Raw genomic sequence first — 18080 nt, forward strand, 5'->3', positions numbered from 1 at the left:
CTCAAATGCGACATTTCGGTCCAAACGACATGTTTTGAAACAAGACCAGATGTCACCATAGCCGTGCAAAAAATGTGCCGTGAGAAAGTCTCACGTTTGCAGTTTGACTGGAGCCGGGGGAACACCTGCTTCTCTTCTCAGCTCTGTGATTTTTTTTTTTCTTTCTCTGCGCGGCACCTGATGTTTAGCTCCGTATCAGTGGTGAGAAGTAACGATCCAGGAGCCAGAATAAACTTTTGAGCAAGTTTGACAGATTCCGAAGAAAGTTCCTATACTTTACTGAATGAAATATGTTGAGCGTTGTGCAAAGTGCAAACTATGGTTGTCCCATTTCTTTGCACGAATCATCCAACCTTTCTCCTCGTTGAAGGATCTGCTGAAGACTGTTTTGTGACGGGGGTCCTCCTCCACACTCCTGGTTGCCTCCTCCCCTCTCGCCCACTCCTCGCACATGAGGCAAAGCGCCGCAGACTGCGAAAAATTCTGCGCAACCTTCTGGTTCCTGATCGCTTTGAGCAACTTTTGCGCAAAAACCTCCGATGGAACCGCGCGTCTGAATGACGCCTATTATTTAATTTCCCCACGCACGCAGCCATGAAGAGTCTAGGAAACAGTTTGAGATGTCATTTATTAATGCTGTTTCTTGCAGCGCAGGCATTTGCGGAACAAGGTGAGTGGATCCTGAATTCTATCACGGGTGACCTTTGATAAAACACGGACTATGCTAACCTTCACACAAGTGAACCCACACTGCTTGCACTGAGGTCAGGCGAGTGTAATCACTGTACCAATTTAGTTGTGAGACTCTTGTGCGTGGTTCACAAACTGCAATCCGGGGACAACCTGGGGTTCCCTATGCCATAACTTGGAGGTCAGGTAAAATAATTTGCAATCAAATTTCTCGCATGTCAAATGAATTTTACTCAGTGGAATGACTTCATATAGTGTACACTTTCTGTAAATCCTATAAACTTAATATCACTTCTCAAATTTATCACTGTATAGAGAAAAAATATTTTATTTATTATTATTATTATATTATATTTAATTATATTTGTTTTTATTATAATTATATATTTATTATATATTTATTATGAGAAGAATCACTTTGCTCACTGCTAACATTTCTAAGGTCCCATTTTGTTTTTGAAGTAGGGACATATCTTGCATGCTGTTTTTAGGGAATGGCATATATGCCATGGGCAGCTAAAAACCAGTTGGCAGGCCATAAACAACCTCCGGCCATATTTTGGACATCCCTTCTTTAGACGCACGAGAAACTGCATCATTCTTGTTTTCTTTTCTTTTTTTATCTGCTCTGTTGTTTATGACCACCATCGGGACTCGCATAGCCAGCCATCTCGCTCATAGCCTTTTTCTCCTGTGAGACATCAAAGCTTGCAGTCGTAAAGTTTACCGTCAGTCAGGCCCTGTAAAGTTAGTTGAACGTTTCTAGACCATCTTAAACCGTCTAAGTGTTCCCGGCCCGTGTCTGAGTGCTGAGTGATGGCCCCTCTGGGCGGGAAAAACTACAATTGTGCTATGAGGCCACGCTCCCCCGATAATCTCCTTGTGGTCTAAGTAACGTAAAGAGCACATCTGGGCAGCCGGGCCCCCCAAACTCGCACTCCCTGCCCTCCTCTACTCCACAGGGTGCCCCCCCTGCCACTGAGACTCTGTAAACTCATTAAGCCCCCAATTGAAGCAGTTTAGTCGGGAGCCAGTCTCAAGCATTGTCTCCCATTTGAGATGTCTGTTTGTATGACCTTTGACCTCCCAGCAAGTCAATGGTGAGGCAAACATCAGCTTTTAAGAGGCTGTTTAGGTTAGCAATAAATAACATAAATAGCCCCCAGTCAAGCCCCTCAAATCCCCCAGTGCTTGTTTTGCTCCAACAGGGAAGGTAACGAGTTTTTTTTTCCCAAGACAGGGGAAGGAACATCCTGTTCTTTATGTTTAGATTACAAAGCCGACTGGCTTCTGACTCGCACAGGTGGTGGCGGACAGGAATGGAGCGTTCTACAAAAGACTCCCATGCAGAAAGATGAACACACAAAAAAAGTGTCAACTGTCCATTTTTGTGAGAAAAAAAACCTCAGTATCTCACCTGTAATGTTTAGAGTTGAGAATTTTTCGTTTCTGACATCAGCACACTTTGAGGAGTGAGCATCATGGTGACTTTTATGATCTGAGACTTTCTCACCTGTAGGAAAACATCAGTGGCGGCAGTCAAATCAATACAACACTGAACGAAGAATAATTTCCTGTATATCTCCTCAGCGCCTGAGTGTTTCTCAGGGGGCCATCGTACATTGCGGAACCCTTACCGGAGCGTCGACTTTGACTCCACCGAGATCCAGAACACGGCCATCCAGGACCTGGTCTGTGACCACTCGCTGGCACCGGGCTGGTACCGATTCAAGATCAACAACAAGCCGGCCGAGATGCCGACCAGCTGCGTGGAGGCATGTCTGAGTTGCTACGTCTCCTGTTGAGTAAAAGTCACAAGTCCCAACGCCATTGTTACTTTTTGCTCTTTTGTGCAGATGAATCATTGCGGGACACAGGCGCCTGTGTGGCTGTCGCTGAAGGGCAAGTCCCTGCCGGGGCCCGACGAAGTCCTCCACTTGTCCGCCTGTGCCACCTGGCAGTTCTTCCGCGGTAGCACCAAAGACTGCTGCCTCTTCCGTATCCCCATTACCATCCGCAACTGTGGCGACTTCCTGCTCTACTACCTGCAGCCCACTCAAGGATGCATGGGGTACTGCGCCCAAGGTGTGGGCCTCTGCTTCGTAGTCCCGTCGGGGCACTTTGGCCACGCGTGCGTAACCCCAAACTCTCTGCTGTCCAGTCGCTTCTACTTTGGCGCCCGGATTCTGCCCGTCGGGTGAGGTGGAGGTCAACGGTCGGTGCAAAGGTGAGCTATGGTGACCCGTTGCGTTGTCAGACACACGTGAGGCCGCTCTAATCGTCGGCTCGCCGACAGCCGCATTGCCGACGGCCACGTCACCGTCGTTGATGTCTCGGCCCCTCATCGACTCGGAGCTTATTGGCCACGGCGTCTACTTGAGGTGCTCCTTCGTCCCGCCGCCTTCCAGTCACTCGCTCGGCTTCCACGTGGTCTGGGCACGGCATATCGGCCACAGCATGAAGGCCGAAATCCACCGGGAGTCCACATTGAAGACCTTCTCGCTGGTGGAGATGGACGGTGCTCACTTCAGACTAGGAGAGACGGTAATACTTGCCAGATGTTGGCGGATGACGTTGACCCCTCACAGCCAAGGTTGAACCTTCGCACTAGGGAAGTTGTAGCAGATGCTGCGGCTTAGCTATGCTCTCTTCACTCAATTTGAGTGCCACACAGGTCAAGTCACATCCAAAATCTGGACCAAAAAAGTACCGTATTTTCCGGACTATAAATCAATTGCGACTTATAGTCCGGAAAATACGGTAAATTACTTCTCAGAGAAGCTGTGATGGAGCCGTTTTTCAAGGTAACTACGGCCGATGTATAAATACTCGCTTGATAAATGAAGACTGTCAAGTGGGTTCCGCAGTAAACATTAAAGTATTGCCACACTTGCCACGCGCAAGGTGGTAATCTTCTTGTCAGTCTACGGAAAACGAGCAGCGACACGTTTGGCTGGTGTCACCGTTGCTTCCCTGGAGGAGCAGGAAACATCTCTTAGCGTTACGCGCACTGTTGATAAGCACATGATCATGTGTTTATCGCTTCATTTCCTGGAGCGATTACTCGTCACCAGCAAATATGAAGACGTGACACAGAAGTGAGTTCATCACCGCAGCTGTGGACCGGCGGCTCGCCATATTTGGGCTCTGGGGTGGGTGGGATTAGTTGTGTCTGGAACATGCTCCGGTGGGCCTTGATTGGGGAACAGGGTCCAAGGTCAGTTTAATCTTGTCACTTGGCTGCTGGGAAACTGTCTTGATGAATGACAAACACATTGTCAGGTCCCAGGGAGGGAAAAAAAGAGCATGTGAGACCTCACAAGTCTAAAATTGTTGACGTTTGTCTTGCAGTTCTTGTGCAGCGTGTCCACATTCCGAGTCAACGTCAACCACAGTCGATCCTCTCCCAGGGAGAGTGAGGCTTTCTACGCCGGGCTGAAGGTGATCAGGCCATCTGGTTACAATTGACGACAGAAAAGTAGCAAAGCTCAGTCCGCTTCTTCTCTCAAGTTTTCTGTGGAGTCGCTTCACATAGCGGAGAACGGCGAGGAGCACGAGGTCAGAGTCCACAGCACTGTGCCGCTCCCCTGTTACGACCTCAACCAGTGCGGAGTCCCCCTGATGCTGGGTGTGCACGACCCAGGTGAGATTACAGTCGCTGCGTCCAGGCTACAAGTTGGAAAATGAAAATTTCAAACAGCCATTTAATTCCAGTATAGCAGCCAGACTGACGCAGTAACATTGAAGTTAAAAGGTAAATACAACTGAACTGAGTGATTCTTTCACAAACCAAGATTATTCATTTAGATCATAGGTGTCAAGGCCCGAGGCCAGATACGGCCCGTCACATCATTTTATGTGCCAGCAATTTTTATTACTATTCATCTTTTGACTCTGCATTCCGAATAAAACTCAAATCACAGACGAGATTTTGGATACAGATTTATCGTTTCTTTTACTACACCAATGTCAGAATTATGATGGGATAAAAGCAAGCTATTACAGAGACATCAGACTTGTATATCATGCTAATTATGTGCTAAAATACTAAAAGTGACCCTCCCCTCTCATCCCCGGAACAACCTCACCCTCTCTTTGTGCTTGCGTCCGCAGATGGCTTCGTACACGAGGTGTCCAATGTGGCGCTGTCCGCCTGCCAGGTGCAGCTCCGCCCGACCGACTGCAGGGAGGGAAGCTGCGGCCAGGCGTCGTTCTTCATCACCGCCGTCACTGACTTCACGCGCGATGGAAACCGGATCAGTTTGATCAGCTCCCTGCCCCAAAACAGCACCTGGCCACTATGGAAGAGCTACATTCCAGCAGCGCTCAAAGTGAGTTATTATGCAAGTTTGGTAAGTGAAATATTGAATTCTGGTCGCCCTGGACAGGTGTGGAGACACTTCAGGGTTTTTGAAGGGCCTCCAAAGTGAGGAGGTCCTTGAGAAATGCTTTGGGATCACTGAAGATCACAAAGGCGACTCAATTTCATGTGTAATTAGAGTCCAACTAAATTAAACAGCAGTATTCTTTGTTTACATAGACACAAGCTATAAAGTGCTTCATGAGACTTTTCCAGAACTAAAGTCTGGTACGATCTTCTTACATAATCATTAGGTTTGGATTTGGCATCCCGTTGCTCTTGAGACAACTTCTCCATCTGTCTTTCATAAAAAAATAACATCAAAGCCAGGGGTCAAGATGTCATGGGGCAAACCCCCTCTGTCTTTGTTCTCCTTCTCCTGCTTCTCCAGGTCACAGTTCAGGATGTTCCCACCTCCATCTGCTACTCACTGACAGACCCACATGTCATCACGCTGGATGGCAGGTATTTGTAGGACACAGAGACGTTATCAAAAGATCCATTCAGCAGCTTTTTCTCGCAGGAACTACGACAACCACCAGACCGGCACCTTTGTGCTGTACCGCAGCCTGGCCAGGAATTTTGAGGTCCACGCTCGGCAGTGGAATTGCGGGAGCCTGCATCATGCCGCGGCCTGTGGCTGTGGCGTGGCAGCACGGGAGGGGAATGACGTCGCCGTCGTTGACATGTGCAATGGCCAAAGACAGGAAACGAGGCCAAAGGTCACCGTGAAAGTCCCTGGTGGGGAGCGCAGCGATGGCCGCCGTGTCCGCGTGTTGGAATCTCATCAGGGGAAGAAAGTCACTGTAGGTATCTTTGGTTTCATGGTCTTATTTGAGGTCGTCACCCGCGTTGTCCTATAATGAGTCACGTTGGCTTCTGCCACTTCCGTTGCAGATCATCTTCCCCTCCGGAGCCTTTATTCGAGCCGACGTTGACGACTGGGGGATGAGCTTGTCCGTCCGGGCGCCGAGTGTTGACTACGGCAACACGCAAGGGCTCTGCGGCACCTTTGACGGCAATATCAACAATGACATCCATGATGACTTGCATTCGTTTATAGAGCACTGGAGGTGAGTCACATGATTATTTACCGCCGCTGTGTTTTGGGGGTTTGACTCACACAGGTACATGTTTGGCTTAGGATAGCTCCCGGTGAGAGTTTATTTGACAAAACGCCCCCAGATCCGAGGCAAGAAGAAAGGAGACCTTTCTGTGGGTGCCAAAAAGGGTACCGCTCTGAAAAAAAGCATAGGTCTTCTCAAACCCCTCCGTCTGACTGTCACGCAGAGGACAATGTGGATTACACATCTGTGTTTCCCTCACTGGACACCACGATGGAATATGTCAAGCGTCTTGAAGGAGAGCAAATCAGCCCCAACGTCTCATTCGGTCATTCCTCGAAGGGGCGGGCCCATCATTTCAACGTCCGCAACGAGTTCAGAGATGACCGTTTGCTATCTAACGACAAATTCAGGAGACAGACAATGTCGGCATCTCAAAGCATCAGCCAGGCTGACCTAGAGCATCTCGCCTACTTTTTCCCAGAGGATCACCTTGTAAAAGCTCCGCTACAAGTCCAACTCGGGTGGCCCACGTCGAGCGGCCTGACCTCCAGCAAAGCACTGGAGCTGTGCCATGTAACTTTGTCCAACTCTTGGGTCGGCACCGTCTGCCGTGGGCTGCTGGGCCGTCGCCTTGAAGAAGCTGTGAATCTCTGCATCCTGGACCTACAATTAAAGGATAACCTAAGCTGGGACGAGGCAATGCTACCCTACCTGACCAACGAGTGCGAGCGGCTGTTGCTGGAGAACCGGGCCCAGAGAGACAACAAGGCGCTGGGTCACCCAGATGAGATTCTGACAGCGCTGCGCTGCCCCAATTTCTGCTATGGCAACGGAGAGTGCACAGAATTTGGCTGCCAGTGTCACCCGAGCTTCAGTTCTTACGACTGTAGCAAAACCGTCGGTGAGTGTCTTCCATCACCATACTTGGAATTGAATGTCTTTTATTGACAGAAATTCCTGTCTCTGCTTCTCATTGGAGAAGAGCAGCCAGTAGAGCTACTTAACCTGGAAAACGGTGGCCTCTGCGACCTCAGAACATTTGACTGTCAGAAAGTACGGGTCTTTGGTCTGGGCTTTATCGAATCACCTAACCTGAGCTGCCACGCCACCAGATTGAAGGTGAGTGACCTTCGGGTTCCACAGCTTAATGGAGTTCACTGTTGCTACAGCTATCATCGTGAACTCAAATTGATGGAAACACATCGGATTAGGGAGTACTGTTCCGGGCTGCGGCACTGTCAAAACACGGAGATCACATTCATATCTTGTCTCTCCAGTATGTGACTGGCGCTTGGCTTCCAGGGGAAAAACAGAGAATGAAAGCCACTTTCCTTAGCTCCAAAGCTTTGGACTGTGGCCTCCCCTCGTTGAGCAATGCAGACTTTATGATGGATGACAAATCGTATGCACGTTGGGAGATCAGGGTAAGACTGCTTCACATCCATAGTTTGGCCTGTATGCCGCGTTAACCGTTCCCCATCTCCTCTCCTCAGGTGACCAACGATGGTTCCCAATACAGCCTAGCCAAAGTGCTGACGATCTACGACGGGATCTGTCAGGTGTGCGCAGGATCTCACTCTGGGATGTGTCGATTAAAGGTAATTTACATGGAGAAAGGAAAGCCATGCCATTATCTCTCAGTCTCGTGAATTGTCGTGGCGGACGATGTCCAGGGGTCCGCTGATACCAAAAAAGACATCGTTTGCCCTTTCCCAACACATAGCAGCTGCCAGAGAGTGCAGGCCAGGCAGGCAGGCAGACGGGCAGTCATGGATTCCTCCAGGTGCAGGCCAGGCAGGTAGTCGTGGCTTCATCCAGGTGCAGGCCAGGCAGGCAGTTGTGGATTCATCCAGGCGCAGCTATGGCAGGCAGGCAGTAATGGCTTTAGTCAGGCGCAGACCAGGCCAGTGGTTCTTAAACTTGTTGGAGGTACCCAACCACAAAAGTTTCATACGCACATTCACCGAACTCTCTAGTGAATTTCTTTTTTCAAATTCTAGACATGAATGATTTTTACTGGTGCACAGAACGAGCTCTGCATGAACATCACCTTGTTCAAAGATCAAAACTAACAAAATTGCGTGGGTAGTTGTCCCTGGAGGTTTTACAGAACAAAAGGTCACCCCTACCCAAGCTCGCCGCAAGCTGCAAAACAAAAATGTAGCTTTTGATGGACTTTTTTTATGTGAATGTCTTTGGCAGGAGCGGACGTGTAATATTGACGGAATGTGCTTTGCAGAAGGAGACTCCAATCCAGGAAGTCCGTGCCTTCACTGCGACCCGGACACCTCAAAATTTACTTGGTCAATCAACCAAGGTACAGTGTTCAACAATTTAGACTGTTGGTATTTTAACAAGAAACATTGAATTGGCACACATGGTTTAGCGGGCCACGTACAATGATGCGACGGGCCAGATCTGGCCCCCGGGCCTTGAGTTTGACACCTGTGTGCTAGAGTCACTCGCTGCTTCCGCTGCTTAAAGACAGACAACAGGAGATCTTACTTTGAGGTCAGCCCCACTGGGAGCCTCAATTAGAAGATGAAAGAGGCCCAGGTTTAGCTTTCCAGGCGTGCACCTGTTGTTTGACCACCACAGGACGTAAACGACATGCTTGATCATGCTAACACTTACCAACACTGACAGAGTCTGAAAAAAAATGGATAGAACTCTTAGATATTTTTTTTTCCCAGTCAACCGGCCGCCCACCTTCCATCGACCTCAGGGTGAGCTGCGTACATTCGCCGGAGAGAACTTTGTCTTCCAGTTGGCTGCATCAGACCCTGAAGGCTCAGCCCTGCTCTTTGAGCTGGTCAGCGGACCAAACGGTGCCATCCTCTCACCAGCTGGGCTCCTTATTTGGAAGGTCCCATCAACATTCAAAGAGGAGTTGACTCAGTCAACCTTTCACCTCACACTATCAGATGAGTGCAATGCCCAAAGCACCTTGGCGGTTCAGGTCCATGTGGTGCCGTGCGGATGTCAGAACGGAGGCACGTGTGCAACTGATTTCAGCTTCCCCGCTGGGAGTGGAAAGTATCTTTGCGTATGTCCTGATGGGAAACAGGGCAACCTCTGCCACGAAGATGTCGATAAATGTTTATCGACACCTTGCGCCGAAGGAACGTGCATTGGCACCGATGGTGGCTACAAATGCAGTTGTCCCGAAGGGCTGACAGGTACCAGTTCCATTCTGGGGTCAGTGTGGTGTGGATTACTTGAGCTTGCATCTTTCTGCAGGTGCAACGTGCCGGGAAGATATAGACGAGTGTGAGCGGACGCCTTGTTTTCCTGGAGTCCACTGCCTTAACAGTTATGGTTCCTACAACTGTGGTCCTTGTCCCCAAGGCATGCAGGGAAATGGTACACACTGCACTGGTAAGAATATTTAAAATCTCACAAGCTTTATACCCATAAGTTGCTCAAAACATAATCAGTTTCATTCATAAAGCAGACATGAGGCCACCCACCATCACTCCCACATTGGGGCCAAGAACTGTTAAAGAAGTCCTGATGCAGAAGCTAACTTCACCTCGCCCGAGCGTCCAGTTTGCCAAGATGGTACCGCGAGCAGAAGCTTTTGGGCTGCCACAAGCTCAACCCACAACCCGGAGGAGACCTTCGGGAATCAGCCCAAATTCTGGCTTGGAAATTGATACAGCCGGTGGGGGAATCGCACGTGACCCTGTTGAGGTTGGGCCGCCGAAGAAAAGCAGTTTGATGCAGAACTCGGGAAAGCTAGCTTCAGGTGAGGAACAAGGGGTTTGATTTGCTGGCCTCTGGTAAAGGTTTTAACGCACGTGTGTCAAACAGAAGGCCCGGGGGCTCTTAAGGGAGCTTTGGTCTCTCGCTATTTTGTTTTCTCTACCCGTCACAGCAACGTGCAGCAGCAGGCCTTGCTTCCCCGGGGTCCAATGCATCAATCGACGACCACCGCACGTCGGCTACGTTTGTGGCCGATGCCCGCCCGGCCTTCACGGCAACGGACGAATCTGCATGAAGAGCGCCGAGGCGGGTAAGGAAGAAGAACACAGTTGGATCCCGGAGGACTCAATGCTGTCATCTGTGCTTCCTCAGCGTTCAATCACCTTTCACATCAGCAGCAGACAGCAGGCCAAAGAACCCGATCCAGCCTCCACTTAAGCGCCTTGCCTTCCAGAGATAACATCAAACACTTGTCTCAGGCTTTGCTTGTAGGAAGAGAAGGTGGTACCGGAAGGAGGGAGGTGGACACTGTTGACGTCAGAGCAACAAGTGCTTTTTCTAACGCTGCCACCCACAGAAGCAATGTCACACCCTCCAAGGGTTTTGGGGTCACAAGCCCAAAAGTGAGTCTCATCTGGATGAAAGCTTCACATTATTCCTCCACTCAACTATCTTTTTGCTCATGTCGTAGCTGTCCCAACAAGCAACTCCACCATCTCCTCGCCAAATCACTCAGTCTGGCCGGGCGACAAAACCCAGACAGACAGTGTCTACCCGGACCAAGCCCTGGACGAGACCTGCGTGGCCTCTCAAGACAACACTTGGATCGTTGCCTGAGTTCATGGCACCGTGCCCTGAGCAGCCATGTTTTCCCGGTGTCCGCTGCAATACAACATCGGACGGCGGTTCCCGCTGTGGTCGCTGTCCCGTCGGTTTCACCGGGGACGGCAAGATGTGTCGAGGTGGCTTTGAGCTTATTAATTATTATTGAATTGATTAGCCTTTCTGTTTCAATTGTCTTCTGCTCATGTGTTCCAAGCTGTTTGCAAGCACACGTGCGGACGGAACATGGAGTGCGCGGCTCCCGACACATGTCGCTGCAAGGCTGGTTACGCTGGTTCGGACTGTCAAACCGGTAAATGACTAGTTGCCTTTGAATATTCCAGCTTGAATTTTCCTTATATTCAAATTGTCACATTTGAGGCAACCAAACCTAAGCACGTGTTCAGCAAATTGAAACTGACTCACAGCAAAAAAATGAAACGTTCTGTAATATTGGTGAACCAAAAGATTAATATTTAAAACAGATTTTTTTTCTTAGCAATTTGTGAACCACAGTGCACGAATAAGGGGACATGCGTGGCTCCGGGGGTTTGTCAGTGTCCCGACGGCTTTCATGGAGAGACTTGTCAAGAAGGTAAAGATTGATTTCATCATCTGGGCCCCACAGAACCTCCTGACTCATGAATATGCGTAGCTGTGTGCAGGCTACCATGTGAAAACGGAGGCACGTGCACAGGATTGCAGACGTGCTCGTGTCCGTACGGTTTCGTCGGCCCGCGATGTGAGACCCGTGAGTTTGCGACCAATGGAGCTTCTCTTCGTTACTTGGATGGATGTTGCGAGCGGTATAGTGGTAACTTGACTTACGAGTGCTGAAACTTTAATATTTGGTATATGAGTAAACTGAGTTCCGTTTTGAACAAATTAAACTTTCAAGCCAAGGTACCACTGTGCAATGCGTCTGATAAAACTGACTCCGCCATTTTCTAATCTTTGTGCTGTCGGTCGCAGTGGTTTGCAGCCGCCACTGTCACAACGGCGGCCGCTGTGTCTCTCCAGACGAGTGCAGCTGTCAGCCTGGTTGGAGCGGACCTTCCTGTGAGACTGGTGAGCTTGAAAATTTGCTAGACTGGGTGCAAAACGGTTGGGAATTTCAACGTTGCCGAAACATGTATGGCGAGGCACCACATGATGTAGCTCAATGTCTCCATGCTGACGTCGGCTTTCTTTAGCTCTTTGCGGTCCGGTTTGCCTGAACGGCGGTTTATGCATCCGACCCGACAGCTGCGAGTGTCCTGGCGGTTTCTACGGTACCCGGTGTCAAAACGGTACGTGGCATCGGGACGACGCGTGTTCCTCTGCTTTGGCTGCACTGATGCCATCCCACTTTCTGTTTGCAGCCATTTGCACACCGCCCTGCAAGAATGGCGGTGTGTGCACGAGGAACAACGTCTGTTGGTGCCTGCAGGGCTACACCGGGAGACGCTGTGAACAAAGTGACTGAAATGATTAACCAAAAAAAAAAAATAAATACATCTTGTGTTATTTTCTTTTTTTTAAGTACAGAAACAAGGAATTTGTACCTGCTTGCTTCCCAAAATCGTCTCTCTCCGTTTCCTCAGGCGTATGCGAGCACATGTGCATAAATGGCGGCCGCTGCGTTGGTCCTGATGTTTGTGACTGTCCATCAGGTTGGCAAGGAAAGAGATGTGACAAACGTAAGAAGTGATGTGTGTGCGTGCGTGATTCATATCATTTGTACATGCATGGTGAATTTATCAGTGTTTTTTTTTTTGTCCTCACAGCCCGTTGCGAGCAAAAATGTCTAAACGGGGGCGAGTGTGTGGGGCCAAACACCTGCCACTGCCCACCGGGCTGGCATGGAATGTTATGCCATGTTCGTGAGTATCTGTTAGAATAAGCACTTTAATTAATTGTTTTAATACAATTTTAAATACGGGTCATTAATGAACGGCACAAAATTGCTGAACAACAAATCATCATTAAGAGCAGGAAAACATTTTCATCTTCATGAACCAGCGGTTGCATTTTCTCACTCTCTACATGGCACTGACAGTTTAAAGAAAGGGATCTATGAAATGATGCCATCCAGAGGCCTCAATAGAGATTACAACTAATTCACGAATCATTTTGAAGCTTCGTTATTCATTAGCTCAGAAATAGCAATCACAAAACCCTTTTTTTTGATAAAAACAGTTCATTCAAAATGTTAATATTATTGAGGTACTATAATATTCGTGCACGTGTGTGCCATCCCTCAGCTCATTGTCAACAAAAATGTTTGTACGGCAGCCGCTGTGTGAGGCCCAACGTGTGCGCATGTCGCAGCGGATTATCAGGCGCTCTTTGCTCAAGGAAGGTAAGAGAAATTTAGACGTTCTAATTTCTTGGGCCTTGTTAAAATGGCTAACTTCATATACACTGATGAAATGATTGCCTAACTGACCTGAACTGACACCATGATGAAAAACAAAAGGTTTGCATTTTATAAAGCAAGTACTAAGAAATTAAGAAGCATTTGTGTTTTCCGATAAATAATGTCATAAAATATCTACCAAAGTGTGAAGGGTGGATAGAGAGTATATATTTTTTCCTTTTCCAGCTTTCCATCTAGATTGTGGTGAATATGCAAATCTTTATCCTGGGCTATTTCCAAGTGACAATCTGAAGAGCACAACTTGGGCTCCTCATAGAATAGAGGCTTCCATCCCAATACGGCAGCTACTCCATTGCTTGCTCAAAAAGGCTGGAATGATGTTGGATTCTGCCCACCCAAAAGGAAAATACAATTCCTGACAACATCACCTTTTTTAATAATATTTAATTTAAAAGGGTCAGTATACATTTCATTGTGAAACTGTGTTTTCCATTTATTTATTTGTTGTTGGCATCACAGTTGTGTATATGTCTTAATCCAGCGGAAAGTATGATAGCTTTGTGTAAAATCAAAATTAAGAATAACAAATAAATGCTCTAAATGTCAATATTTGGATGTGGAATTTGGGAGTTGTTAGTAGTGTATAGAATGAAACAGAATTTTAATGAAATACATACCGACAAATGAAAAATGTGAGAAATAAATATTTTTGCTGTGCTTTCAATTTTCTGTATTACTTTTTGTTTAATTGCTGTAATGCACTTGGTGTTAACATGCGATTAGCATAAATCAAATTTTGCTGCATTTCATGTATTTGCTATTTCAAGGAGGACCTAAAACGCTAAAAAGTGTATAGAATGAAAGAAAATCTGACTGAAATACATAACAACAAATATAAAAATGTGAGAAATAAATATTCTTGCTGTGCTCTTTCAATTTCCTGTACTATTTTTTTGTTTAATTCCTGTGATGCAACTGGAGTTAACATGCTATTGCCATAAATGTCATTTAGCTGCATTTCATGTATTTGCTAATTCAAGGAGGACCTAAAAACAAGTTGTGCTCTTTGTGATTAGTACGGCGTGCCGACTCTGCAGTGCAGCAGCAGCAAAGAAAGCTTTTGACTTTGCTGGTCAGGTTCGAGGCCAGCGGGTCTCAAGGAAATAAGGATTAAAAGCTTAATGAGGCCACATTAGCTCTGCACCACTTCCACGATGATGTCCAGTCAAGGATGAAGGCTAAGGACATTGCTCGTTCCTTTCAAGAATAATCCTGCCGTATGAGTACACTTGTTGCGTCACTTGCCTTTTTATTGGCATTTTAGGCCGAAGGTCTCATTCTACCTGCTCCTGCCACCTAGTGGCGACAAGATGTCCAACAACAACCGCCGGGCATTTTTAAAGAAATTTGATATTTTCAAGACACACGGGATATTGTGGTCAATAAATAAAATAATAGACTCCCTACTTAATGTAGGGCCTACATTAAGTGGAAAATAAAATTTATTTCAGCCTTTTTCTGTTCATATATTGCCAGCTATATATATATAATATACATTATATTGCCATATATTGTCGAAAAAAGGTAGGTTGCACAAAATGTACCCAATTCAAATTCCAGGCCCGGCTCCATTATTGCTAATTGATGTGACTATTTTTGTTAATTTGTGCATTGTGCGTGTGTGGGGGGGGGGTTATATGTTCAACTCTGCCCTCTATAGGATTTTACTGGTATTGCAACGATTCTTTTTTTTTTTTTTTTTTTTTTTTAAATAACTCTTACACGTCACATCTGTCATCAACTGCTTTTGTTTTCCTTGTCACCTGTTAGTACACACCCAATTGTTCTGTTGGTTGTGTGCAATATGCAGATTAAATTAAAATCTCATCTAGATTGTGAATCACATCCACAAGTGAATTAGCCGGATATAAAAGACTGCATTTAGATCTTTTGATGTCAGTCTTGAATGCGCGGCAGTCTTCAGTAAAAATAAAAGAATATCAAATAAAGGCCTTTTTCTTGTGCAATTTTGCACCTCAGTTTTCAGCACCACTTAGTGGTTTATTTCCCCTTATCCTGCAGATTTGACTCAAATCAGCTAAAAGGTAGCAGGACTCATCCATGGATATTTTTATCCTCTCCAAAGATGGCACGACGCAAGGTGGCGAAGGGGAGGGCTGTGGCCGTGCTTCACAGCGGCCACTGACAAGCCAAGTCCACCTGGACTGCTCACTCAGAAGGAAGCCCCCAGCTTGATACATTAGCTTGAAGGCCGTGGAAGACTGACACACTTGTTGACTGAAGACACAACGGTTTCAAACAAGCCAATCCGTGGCAAAATCGGTAAAAGATTAGACAAGTTCCAAATAATTTATTGGAGCCATACCTAGTTCCCTAAGTACAAGTGAAAGCAACGTACCTCTGCTGACAAAGATGGTTGTGTTGAATGCAGCCGACATCCTCCAACCAGTTGGACGCAAGTTCTTGACAGCATCAAAATCCTCCCAAAAAGAGCAACTCCTTTTTACGATCACGTATGTTGTGATAGCTCACTTTGAGAACAACTGGCTTTATTTTTGACCAGTCTGGTTGGGAAAGTTTATCTGTGCGGTCTGTGTCTTCCTGTCATCTTTCTCTCCAACCAACTTAATTTTTTTTAACATACCTGGTATGAACAGGTGTTCTACTAAGGACCCTTTGCACAAAACTAGAAGTAAGCAGACTGATGACTAATAATGATAACAATGGATAAGACTTCTCTGGTGTTTTCCTTTTGTGTGCATTTCCTTAAAAATGGCAGCTGGAAACTGAGCATTGTGGGTAAATCGGGCAAATCGAGCTAAAAAAAGAAAAACTCGCTCCATGTAAGGTAGCACCATGTACCGCTCTACTACCGATGGCCGCCCATTTTGACACAATAAGTAGAAAACAGGTTCAAATAAAAATGTCATTTGAAAAGTACCAGTCTCTGTAGGCCAACGTTTATTTCTCACATCTTACAGCAAAACAGGTGTGTGTCAACACACACACACGCGCGCGCACACAGACAAGCACACGCACCTGTCTTCCCTTCTCCGCCGCGAGCTGGCGACCCAGAAAACAGCCGTCATTGAGTAGAAATACTATGCTGATCCGGAGCGGACCCTCGCTCGGTCACCGGATCAGGAGCAGCTGCTCGGCCACGCGGTTCTATTTTCACCCTGAGGATAAAGTGATGTGCACGCTGCGTTCACACGTCAGGCTGCCAGGATGAAGTCCACGAACAGCGAACCCACCGACGGCTTCGCTTCCGACCCAGACGAGTGGGACAGCGAGAGCGATGGCTCGGACAGCAAGTCTACCGGTGCCTGCAGCCCACGCCGCGGAGAGGAGCCGGAACGGGCCACGCGGAGGAAAAGGCGGAGACGCGCTCTGCCGCGTCTGCCTGGTGCGAGTAAACAGAGGCAGGCGGCCAATGCGCGTGAGCGCGACAGGACGCACAGCGTCAACACGGCCTTCAGCACCCTGCGCACGCTCATCCCCACCGAGCCTGCCGACAGGAAGCTCTCCAAGGTGGAGACGCTGCGTCTGGCGTGCAGTTACATCTCACACCTCGCTAACGTGTTGATGCTGGGGGAGGAAAGCCGCGACGGGCAGCCGTGCCTTCGCCGCCAGGATGTCGCGCACGGCCCCGTGCAGTGGAGCGCGCCGCCGCTGCGGGCAATCTGTACCTTTTGTCTCAGCAACCAGAGGAAGCAGGTCAGTCATGGTGGGACGACCCACCTCGGAGGACACTCGAACTAAAGAAAGTGTTTAGTTTTTAAAGGGAGGGGGGGCGCACTACTTACACGCAGTACTTGATCCTTATTACCAGAAAAATTGGTTGGAAGTATAAAGTGCACAAGAATCAGTAGCCTACCCGTTTTGATAAGTTGCCACAACGAAAAGTTTTTTTAACCCAAGATTACACCGGGCCGCAAATATATTTAAAAAAAACACACACACACACATATTGTAAGATTTTTTAATACCATAACATTACAAGAAAAACCACGGTTGGCATCCCCTCTCATAATATAAATTAACATGGACCTAACAAAAAGCTGTACATAAAATATGCATGAGCGTAAGTAACAATACAATAAGAAAAAAACGGACTAACATACAGCAGAATGTTGTAATTAAAATCGATTAGCTCCATTAACATTGGCAATTAGCAAACAGGAAGTAGTTTTGTTCCTTCTTGTTGCATCAAGCGATTAGTAGAGGAGTCAAATTGTCTCCAATGGTGCCAGAATTATAATTCCAAACATAAAATGTATGGATCTTAAATTGGCAATAAACACACACGTTAAGTATTCACGTTGACAGTCAAAATAATTCCTTTCAAGGGAATATTTTGCATATCAAGTTGTGTCATGTCTGTGCAAGTGCATTCATGTCGCCGCTGTCGCTCTTTCCTAAGACCCAAGAATGTTCGTTGAAATCTTTTCAACATTTGATTGAAGTTTTTCTGTTTTTTGACTTAATTACAAATTACTTTTATTTTTTTTGTCTCAGCAGCTGAGAGACGGTGGGAAGCGTTCAACTAAAGTGTAAAGCCTCGGACCCACATGGAGCAGTCGCACAAGTTTACATTTGTACATATCTAACTATATTTATTAACTACATTTAGAAATGTTAGGGGGGGAAAAAGAAAATCAACACTGGAAAGCACTTTGTGTTGCCATCATTTGTGCCTGTCAAGCAACCTGTGTTTTGGTTGAACTGCAACATGAGCCTGTGTGTACGGTTGCACTATTTTGGTCCGAGCAACCCCCGAAGCAGCTACGGCTGCAACGAGTACAATCAAATCCCCGCACTGCTGACTTTTGCACAAAACCTTACGCATATTTCAAACATGTGTAACCCTCCTACAAAATGTTGCACTACCTCAAACTTGTTTACCTCAACATCAAATGTGTAACATTACTGTATTGTGTGGCACAGCAACTATTTTTCTGCTAAATAAATATTTTTGTACCATAAACAAGTGTTGCATGATGAGTTGGGAGAAAACTTTGAATTTCCTCACATTGCGTATGTTGCTCATCTCCAT

At 47.0% G+C, this 18080-nt stretch overlaps 2 protein-coding genes and 1 long non-coding RNA gene across 5 annotated transcripts; 2 read left to right on the plus strand and 1 right to left on the minus strand.

Moving 5' to 3' along the window:
- Window positions 1-461: 461 nt before the first annotated feature.
- Window positions 462-13939, plus strand: si:ch211-246m6.5 (von Willebrand factor D and EGF domain-containing protein). Of its 2 annotated transcripts, XM_061272294.1 has the most exons (32): window positions 462-670; window positions 2281-2465; window positions 2547-2775; window positions 2852-2917; window positions 2987-3234; window positions 4042-4131; window positions 4201-4333; window positions 4804-5021; window positions 5442-5515; window positions 5574-5856; window positions 5948-6123; window positions 6195-7018; window positions 7100-7236; window positions 7395-7541; window positions 7611-7715; window positions 8320-8434; window positions 8811-9296; window positions 9358-9495; window positions 9569-9865; window positions 9995-10132; window positions 10195-10445; window positions 10514-10784; window positions 10862-10957; window positions 11144-11239; window positions 11300-11395; window positions 11617-11712; window positions 11838-11933; window positions 12006-12101; window positions 12228-12323; window positions 12411-12506; window positions 12888-12985; window positions 13229-13939. In XM_061272294.1, the coding sequence occupies exons 1-32, from the start codon at window positions 595-597 to the stop codon at window positions 13238-13240; spliced, it is 5565 nt and encodes a 1854-aa protein (XP_061128278.1). In that variant the 5' UTR covers window positions 462-594; the 3' UTR covers window positions 13241-13939. The 2 variants fall into 2 exon arrangements, with proteins under 2 accessions (XP_061128278.1, XP_061128277.1); XM_061272293.1 differs by lacking the exons at window positions 462-670; window positions 2281-2465; window positions 2547-2775; window positions 2852-2917; window positions 2987-3234 and adding an exon at window positions 3836-3907 and having other exon boundaries at window positions 7097-7236; window positions 11838-12101.
- On the minus strand, window positions 11961-16419 carry LOC133150055 (uncharacterized). The gene is made up of 4 exons (XR_009713724.1): window positions 16279-16419; window positions 15423-16203; window positions 12189-12285; window positions 11961-12090 (listed from the first exon to the last, which is right to left on the minus strand). It is a non-coding gene; the product is annotated as an uncharacterized LOC133150055 (long non-coding RNA).
- Window positions 16102-18014, plus strand: si:ch211-246m6.4 (transcription factor 15). Of its 2 annotated transcripts, none has more exons than XM_061272338.1 (2): window positions 16102-16741; window positions 17543-18014. In XM_061272338.1, the coding sequence occupies exons 1-2, from the start codon at window positions 16253-16255 to the stop codon at window positions 17579-17581; spliced, it is 528 nt and encodes a 175-aa protein (XP_061128322.1). In that variant the 5' UTR covers window positions 16102-16252; the 3' UTR covers window positions 17582-18014. The 2 variants fall into 2 exon arrangements, with proteins under 2 accessions (XP_061128322.1, XP_061128323.1); XM_061272339.1 differs by having other exon boundaries at window positions 17546-18014.
- The last annotated feature ends 66 nt before the right edge of the window (window positions 18015-18080 follow it).

Source organism: Syngnathus typhle, linkage group LG2 (assembly GCF_033458585.1).
Source record: "Syngnathus typhle isolate RoL2023-S1 ecotype Sweden linkage group LG2, RoL_Styp_1.0, whole genome shotgun sequence".
NCBI lineage: Eukaryota > Metazoa > Chordata > Actinopteri > Syngnathiformes > Syngnathidae > Syngnathus > Syngnathus typhle.

Excerpts from the sequence above, each read along its gene's own strand:
- si:ch211-246m6.5 (XM_061272294.1), top strand. The coding sequence starts at position 595 with ATGAAGAGTCTAGGAAACAGTTTGAGATGTCATTTATTAATGCTGTTT. Across the intron at positions 4,334-4,803 it reads GCTGGGTGTGCACGACCCAG|ATGGCTTCGTACACGAGGTG; the intron begins GTGAGATTACAG and ends TTGCGTCCGCAG. Across the intron at positions 12,324-12,410 it reads AGGAAAGAGATGTGACAAAC|CCCGTTGCGAGCAAAAATGT; the intron begins GTAAGAAGTGAT and ends TTGTCCTCACAG.
- si:ch211-246m6.4 (XM_061272338.1), top strand. The coding sequence starts at position 16,253 with ATGAAGTCCACGAACAGCGAACCCACCGACGGCTTCGCTTCCGACCCA. Across the intron at positions 16,742-17,542 it reads TCAGCAACCAGAGGAAGCAG|CAGCTGAGAGACGGTGGGAA; the intron begins GTCAGTCATGGT and ends TTTTTGTCTCAG.